Source organism: Brassica napus, chromosome C9, assembly GCF_020379485.1.
Source record: "Brassica napus cultivar Da-Ae chromosome C9, Da-Ae, whole genome shotgun sequence".
Classification (NCBI taxonomy): Eukaryota; Viridiplantae; Streptophyta; class Magnoliopsida; order Brassicales; family Brassicaceae; genus Brassica; species Brassica napus.
In genome coordinates this window covers 6,180,169-6,188,940 of record NC_063452.1, presented here as the reverse complement: position 1 = coordinate 6,188,940, position 8,772 = coordinate 6,180,169, and the positions used below count along the sequence as shown (strand labels likewise).

Below are 8,772 nucleotides of genomic sequence, written 5' to 3'. Positions count from 1 at the left end.
GTTCTGTATCAATTTAAAAACTTGGACTAAAAAACAAAGACCTGGTCTTTTTAACTAATTAACCACACTCTTCGGATATCCTTAGATATTTTTTCTTGTTTCCCTTCAAAAAGTAAATAGAGAGAAGGACAAAAAATAGGAGAAAACAATTTAGTTAGGTTTGAAGTAATTAGCTAACTATCGCGTGAAAAGTTGTAGATTAACAAACGTTAATTACTCTTTATTCTCAAACATGAACTGATCAAAGGCGACCGAGTACAGCTGCACCTGCACGCGTTTGAACTTTATGAAAATTAAATGTTAGACCCAACCAAAGGGAAAACTGTTTAGAGGACCACAAAGTCATCTTCACTCTTGGAGTGTGCAGCTTTAGCTTTGACAAGAGGGCGTAGAGATTGCCATATCAAGCAAAAGCATCTCTCTCTCAAGATATCTTTTATGTGTATATTTGTCTATTTCTCTCTCTATTTCCTTTGGATATGGAGAGGTTGGTTGAGACATGAAAAAACTAAATATGGAAGTGGCCGTGAGATGGGGACTCGAATCTTATCTCCGTCTTCTTTCCTTTTTCAATCATTTTGGTTCCCTCTTTCTTCTGCATATAATTACATGAGTTACTTTTATGTTCACCTATAGTATCAAACCTCAATAGAATTTCATTATTTCAAATTCGTTATCTTTAAAAAAAATAAAATATTGTTAAATTATATTATGTTTTTAAAATAAAAAAAAAAAGTAAAACAAAATTAGTAGTTACAGAAGAAAAAATTAAAAAATATATTTTACGTCGTTAGCAAAACACTAAACCCTAATCCCTAAACCCTAAATTTTAAACCCTAAACCATTGGATAAACTCTAAACCCCTGGGTAAACCCTAAACCCTTGGATAAATCATAAACTCTAAATAAAAACACTAAACCCTACAACTCAAAAACCCTAAATCCTAAACTCTAAATAAAAACATTAAACCCTAAACTCTAAACCCTAAATTCTAAACCCTAAACCCTTGAGTGTTTTAATGTTTAGTGATTTTGATTTAGAGTTTAAGATTTATCCTAGAGTTTAGGGTTTACCCAAGAGTTTAGGGTTTAGAATTTAAGGTTTAGGGATTAGGATTTAGGGTTTAATGTTTTGCCGACGACGTTAAAAATATTTTTTTTTGTAATTAATACTATTTTTTATTTATTTCTTTTTATCTTTTAATTTTGAAAAAATAATATAATTTGACAATATTTTGTTTCTTTTTTTAAAAGATATCAAATATAAAATAACACAATCCTATTGGTTGGTGAACCTAGAGGTTCACACTAGAGGGTGAACCCAAGAATAAGTCTAATTACATTATGAATGGTGACCAGGGAACGGCGAGGAATAATGCATTCCCTAACGTTCCTAAAAATATCACCATTCGCAAGGAATAAATTTTTCTTCTCATTCCCTACAATTCTTTTTTTTAGAGAAATAAAGAACAAAAGTATTCTTTGTTAAATTTAAGAAAGAACAACCATTCTTTTTTATTCCTGCAATTTCATTCCTTTACGTTCATTTTCTATTTGTTCCAATTGTTTTCAGAATGGTCACCAGTCGAACCCGTCGTAACTAGAAACCCTAATTCATTCATTTGAATTTAGTTTTTTTTTACTAAAAGAATTTAGTTTGAATTTACTTTTTTTCCATTTGGTATCTGGAGTTTTTCACAACCCGTTAATTTGAATAAAACTACGAGGCTCAATCACTTGTACATTTAATATAACTTCTTCAATTTGCCGTTATTACTACTAAAATGATTTGTTTAAGAGGATATTAAATATACATATCAAATGGAAAAGGTCATTTCTCTATGAAAATAAATGTAAAATGACCCAAATTAACTTCTTCTTTTTTTATTATCAAAATTAACTTTTGAGTAGTATGTATGTAGAAATTAAACAAACAAAAAGTGAAATAAAAAATGATTAATGTTCTTTAACTAGAAAAACAAAACTGATTTCATGTGAGAGTGTAGGGATTTGGTAGAACAGCGTCATTGATACCATGTAGTTTTGTACGTGTGCCCATATGTTTTTATCTCTTCTCCTTCATGCTTCCAAAGAGCCCACATGTCACCTTCCCCAGATATATATTTTCTAATATCTTTGTGTGTGTGTGTGCAAAATGATGATCAAGAAAATATATTAACTCTTACAAACGTAGAACTTCAGAAACAAGAACATGATCAGATCTATAAATGCGTGTGTATATGGGAAATATTAATGGTGAAGCAAGTAAATATAATAACTCTTCAGACACCAAGAACTTAAGAAATAAGAACAATGTCAAGCAGTGCTAATTAAGGAAGCACTAACGGAGAAGATTACACACAAAAACAGTAATCATGCACTAACGAATACACACTAATATAAATACACGAGTTTATATGTATATATAAATTCATAGACAAACATGCTAAAGTTAAAGTTTAAACACTGACACATGCTTAAGAAACACTCTAAACACTCAACTTATGTTGCAGTCATTGTAAAAAAGTTTTTTTCTTGAATTAATTTAACATTTATTCAAAAAAAAAAAAACACTGACACATGTGATGTTACTAAAGACCTGACTAATAAATAGCTTAGACAACTCAAGGATTTGCCAAGAGACTATGGATGTTAATAACGAAAAACGCAATTAACCAGAATGATAATCAACAACATCGTTATCAAACGAAGATGGGTACAAACTAAACAATAGTAGTGATCGAGAAACTCAAGAATCATGCATGGTTGCTCTTGTTCATGGAGGAGGAGGAAGAGTTGGATTCTGATGGTGATCAAGTGGTGATGAAGACGACATACCACGAGTGTGTTTGTTGTTATGTAACCAAACCTTAAGCACTTGTCTCGGAACTCCAGTCTCTTGGCAAAACCTCTGAATCACTTCATCATCTTGTCTCTGAATTCTCCAACCAATCCTCTCAGCTAAACCTAACATCCTCTCCTTCTGCTCCGCCGTGAACTTAGTCCTAAACCTCTTCCTCATCCCTCCTGCCTCCGCAGAAGAAGTCTCCATTCGATCTTCTGCTGGTGGAGGAAGAGCCAGCTGGACAGGAGAAGCTTGTGGCGGTGATGGTCGGTAACTCATCGGAGCTGGAAGACGGTAGGCTCCCGGCGGCGTCGGCGGCGCGAGGTGGTGGAAGTAAGGTAATTCCTTGCGGTGGAAGTTACGGTGACAGCCACAAGCGGCGCATTTTAGGGCGTCGATGGTACCTTCGGTTCCAGCTGGCATAAACTCACGACAACCATCCACCGCATGTCCTCCTATGTTCACCGCTTGATTCTTGAGACACTCACGGAACCTGAACCTAGAACCGCCGTGAACCACCATCAAACCTCCACCGCCCGTTGAGTTTGTTCCGGCGGTGTTAGGACTTTCAGTAGAGGCCTTGAGGACGCGGGGCGATGGAGGAAGAGGAGGAGAGTCGTAAACGGCGTTGTCTTCTTCTTCCTCGTGAAGATTCATTTCTTCTTCTTCCTCGTCGTTGCTGTTGTCTTCAAAGTTCATTGAGTCAAGTGGAGATTGTGAACTAGAGGTTATCTCTTTCTCTTTATCTCTTTCTCTTTTATCTCTTTATTTGGATTTAGCTTTTGAGAAAGGGTTTATGTTCAATATTTAAATATTTAAAGATGTTTTTGAAGATTTTTGTTGTTATTTCATACATGTTTAAAAAAAAAATGTTTTAATATATTTAAATAAGAGTTTAATTTTATCAAAATTATGTAGTAAATTATATTTCACTATTTTATTTATAATTACATAAATTAATTTTATATCTTATTTTAATAATATTTTCTAGAAAAGATAAAAGAAAAAATATATGCGTATTGAGTCAAAACTATCATGTCTTATAAAAATGAAAGATATATATTTTGCTATTGGAGATCGTAATCTAATAAATATGCCTCAACTACATTTTGTTAGACTTTCTTTTATCTTTACATTGTTTTACCTTTCTAGTTTTAAATATAACTTCAACGGTAAGTTAAAACAACGTAGCTTTGTTTTTGTTAACTAAGAGCATCATTATCCACGGTTTAAGAAACAGTTTCTTAATTTTTTAGTTAACAATTAAAAAGCAGTTTTTTATATTTCCATAAAAATCCCGTCCTAAAAAATTATGGATAATGATGATCTCTGTCTTAAGAAACCATAGATAATGATGATCTAAGCGGTAGAACCAATATAATTAATTAGCTAGTATCACTATTTCAGTCAATTTGGTATTAGGATAGATTTTTGGGAAATAAGAAAGTGAATAAAATTTAAATAAACGCGATAATTATTTTTGTCCATATTCCAATGGTATAATACAAATGCATTAATATTTCTGCAATAAAGTGATGGGCAGTCTAATCACATCGAAATCAGTAATGCCATTAATAATTTCAAGGTCTGAATTTTTGTTGGCGACTTTTCAAAAAAAATTACAATTCATTATAAATAAAACAAAATATTGTATTATTTTGCTGATTACAATAAATCCAAGTTTTAAGTCCCGAAGAAAGCGATTTATTAAACAATTATGTAGACTACGGAAGAAAAGCTTACAAGAGATCTTCAACATGATGCAAGTAAATCTGATCAGGCGTGGATCTTCATAGGACGGCTCAGGTGATGCAGTTAGGCGTAGGTCTCAGAAGACAGGTAGTATTGTCGGTTGTCGAATCGTCTATGTAATCTTTCTCGTATCATAATTGTAATATCGTAATAAATCAGCGTTAAAAAATAAAAATAAAACAAAATTTAATACATCGAGTGTAGATAATTGGCGAAGGTTGAAAGAAAAAACGTAAGAGGTGGATCATTATTAACCGCCTGATTAATTAACACATGCTGACGTTAATCTGCGGCACCAGATTTTTCGTTTGTCTTTTTTTTTGTATCAAACGATATGAGCTCGTAATATGACCAAGTACTAATACTCATACAAGTTATCTCTAATGACTAGTCTCTTCATAAATTCAGGCGTGTCATTCGTGTTCCTATCAGAATAGTAGTATACGATTGAACCAGGATGTTTTGCATATATAGTAAATGCTAATGTTCTGTGATCAAAATAACTCATAGACGCGAGAGCTAAGTAAAATTCTGATGTTACGAACAAAAATGTACTCTCAAAGGAAGAAATAGGAAAATGGATACTTAAAAGACGTTTGAGATGACGTGCGCTTACCTGTACTTGTCAGCTGTCAGGAAACCGCTTTCCTGCGTGGAGACACACAGATGATTGGTCTCCGTTCATTATTCATGCACGAAATTATTTTTACATTTTTACAAACAAATACAAAAAAAATTCAGATTTATAACACGATAGATGGAATGACTTCCTCTCGAGAATATGTAAAACGTAATTTCGGAATGCTAATTTGAAAAGATAATTTAAGTAGAGAGTATATGTATATATAAGTGGCACTAAAATTATAAAACTAAAAGAGACGGGAGCACCTTTATACCAAAACAGAAATTTAGATAATATTTTCATACGTTCAGAGTTATTAGTTTTTTTAGTTAAAAATTAAAAGATGGTTTTTTATATTCCGCTAAAAATTTCATCATAAGAACCTTCCGGGTGAAGCTAGCCCGCTGCCTGACCGGGTCCAGGGAATGATCCGCGAAGCGGGGAAACCTGGATTATCAAAAAAAAAAATGTTCTTATCTCTTGAAAGCAAGCGTGATGATACAACTTTATGATGATTTACAATTCTGAATTGTCACAGCCCATATCCTCTATTACCTATCTAGCTGGAAATATATTTTGAAATGGGTATAATAACAGGACTAGTAATTCGTCGTTTATATACAATCAATTATATATCATACAAAAATATAAATTTTGAATTTTTACACTAAAAAACAGTTTCAAAAAAAAAAAAAGTTTTACACTAAAAAAGCCCTTTCTCAAAAAAAAAGTTTACACTAAAATAAAAAGGCAAAATGGCACCGGGATGGCTAAGTTACTAGGGCATCAGGGTAGTTTGAAAAAAAAAAGAAGTAAAACTCTGATACAAGTGGGACTTGTAGATTATCATGAGAATCCATTCGACCATAATAATTACTACATCAAAAGGACAATAATGTAACTCCTCTTCTTTAGTGCACATCCACCTTTTTTTCTTCTCACATCATTTTTCTTGAATAAAAAGGGAGTATGAAAATTAAGTAATATATATACAGTGGAAAATATTCTATTAATAAAAAATGTTTTCACCAGCTACCTATAAAAAAGGCTTGGATAAAGAATTTTGGTAAAAAGAGTTTCATAAAATGGGTGTTTCAAAGAGAAAAAAAAGGCTTCGATAAAGAATTTTGGTTCTAAAAGAAATAATAGGTAACATGATTTTTTAATAAATCTAAACTATTAAAACTGTAGTACATTTGTACATTTAGCAATCCCTATTTTATTGTTTGAAAGGCATTTTAGGAAACTAAACTCATGTTCATATGTTATTAACAGGAATGTTATTTTCTATGTAACATCACCATAGATCTTTTCAGCCTCTTTATGTAAAAACCATTTACTTATTAATTACATTCTTTGCCATTACTCATTAAATATAGCTTAATATAATCTGTTAATCATATTAATTGGTTACGTGGGCTGTTATGGATGATAATATGATTAATATCAATGGTTGTGTGTGAATGCAAAACATTATGGTGATCTATATATATTTCGAACATGCTTTTAATGTTTGTAATGGCTTGTATGTTTCCGTCACTACATGGTCGATGGTTTATAATTTAGATCAATATCATATGAAATATAATGATATCTTATGTGATATAAAAATCGATTAACAAATCAAAACTGACTGTTTGTTAACGTTTTTTTATTTTGTAATGTTGCTTTATATATGATATAAAGGTTACGTTGATATCAAATTCGGTTATTGTAAACGTGTTTTATATTATTATAAAATGGTATATGTCTTCATATTATTAAACGATCCATTTATTTTTAAAGACATCGTAATACATGTAATATAACATAGTGCTCTTTGCAACGTTCAGTATGTTTAAAATTGACATAAAACGACCCAATATATTAATTTAAGAATAAAACTTAGGTTCACCTTCTAGGGTTTAGGGTTTAACTGGAAGAGTTAGCGTCGTTAAAATTAGCGTTTTTATTTTTTGTAACTATTTTTTATTTAATTTAATGTATTTTAATTAATAATTTATGTGTCAATTTGATTGTTTCTAAAGGATGTGGTGAATTTAATGGTTAACCTAAGTAGGTGAACCTAAGTTCTGTCCTTAATTTAAAAAGATTGACAAGTAGAAATCGAACATGTAACATATGGAAACTAAAAATAGAAAAGAGTAATGCGTGATTGACAATTAAATGCGGAGATATGATCAATTAGGAATTCTAGACAACTGAGTATTTTCAATCAGGCGATTGCAAAATAGACGACCATCTTAATGTTTGATCTCTTTTTTCCATATGAATCGAGATATGATATGATTTTATTTTTAAACATCGATGGTCGACTATGAATATTTTTTTATGGGAAGTCGAATGTTTAGATTTCCAAATTTATTATGGTTGACTAATTTGAACTAACTATTTAGATATGACCAATAATACGATTTTGATTCTTGACTTGATTACTTTTTGCCATATAAATTCGGAGATCATGCACAATTAGGGATTCTAGACATAAATATTATCAATGAGGGGATTATAAATTAACGAAAACTAGACGATCTTTTTTGAATTGTAGACATAAATAATTTCTTTCCAAAGAAAACATCCACAATTAGAGATTGTATACATGATTTTTGGCGTAAAAATTTAGTTTCCTAGAGAATTTTCACCACATAAAATTTATATTCCATGCAATATATATATATATATATATATATATATATATATATATATATACCTTACCTATACTATGTCTACACCTCCATCACAACCCAAACCAGTGTTTTTAAAACCGGACCGGCGAACGAACTGGAAATATTTTGAGTCACGGATCATTATGGTTTGACCGGGTTCGAACCGGTTCGATTAGATTAAGCTGAATCTAATGATGTTTTCTATGTATATTTTTACAAAGATAAATCATCTCAAATAAAATGTTTCAATAATCATAATATTTAGAAAATCTTTAAAAATAACAAACTGAAATGTAATAAGAGTAATAAAACAATTGAATAATCCAAATCTAAAATTTATAAGGAAAAAAAAACATTTAAAGTTTGCTCTCCAAGTCTTTATCACTCTAATCTTCATCACCTTAAAAAACATATACACATTAGTTAAAAAGACTAAATTTTGAAATAAAATTCAAAATCATACCATGATTGAGTTCTTCGCCATCTTTAGGATATTCTTCAAGAAGTTTATCTTCTAATTCAGAAAAATCGAGTTCTCCTTCTCCTTCTTCTTCCACAATCCAAAACTCAATTTTATCAATTGACTCATAATCAACGGGATCATATGATCTTTTTGTCTCATACCTACGTAAAGAAACAATAGCATATTGCCAAATGAATAATAACACACAAATATTTGTTATAAACTTCACAACTAACTAACCTGTTTTGTAAACGCAAGTTGTAGTGAACATATCTCTCACCACATGGACCACATTTTGGGGTCCAATCATCTCCACAATCTCCGCAAATAGGTTGCACAAATTCGCTGCATTTGTATATATTCCTGAAGCATCAACTGACTTGATGAAAGTTATCCCCTTAGGACAGTAGACCAAGAAATTAATC

The 8,772-nt window shown here is 31.2% G+C and overlaps 1 protein-coding gene across 1 annotated transcript; it reads right to left on the bottom strand.

The window, feature by feature from the left end:
• Positions 1-2,651: 2,651 nt before the first annotated feature.
• On the bottom strand, positions 2,652-4,778 carry LOC106413818 (zinc-finger homeodomain protein 1-like). The gene has a single exon (XM_048767853.1). It carries the CDS (start codon positions 3,541-3,543, stop codon positions 2,776-2,778), a length of 768 nt encoding a protein of 255 aa, XP_048623810.1. The 5' UTR covers positions 3,544-4,778; the 3' UTR covers positions 2,652-2,775.
• Positions 4,779-8,772: the final 3,994 nt, after the last annotated feature.

Bases quoted from the DNA above. Each gene is read 5' to 3' on its own strand.
- LOC106413818 (XM_048767853.1), bottom strand. From the start codon at position 3,543: ATGAACTTTGAAGACAACAGCAACGACGAGGAAGAAGAAGAAATGAAT.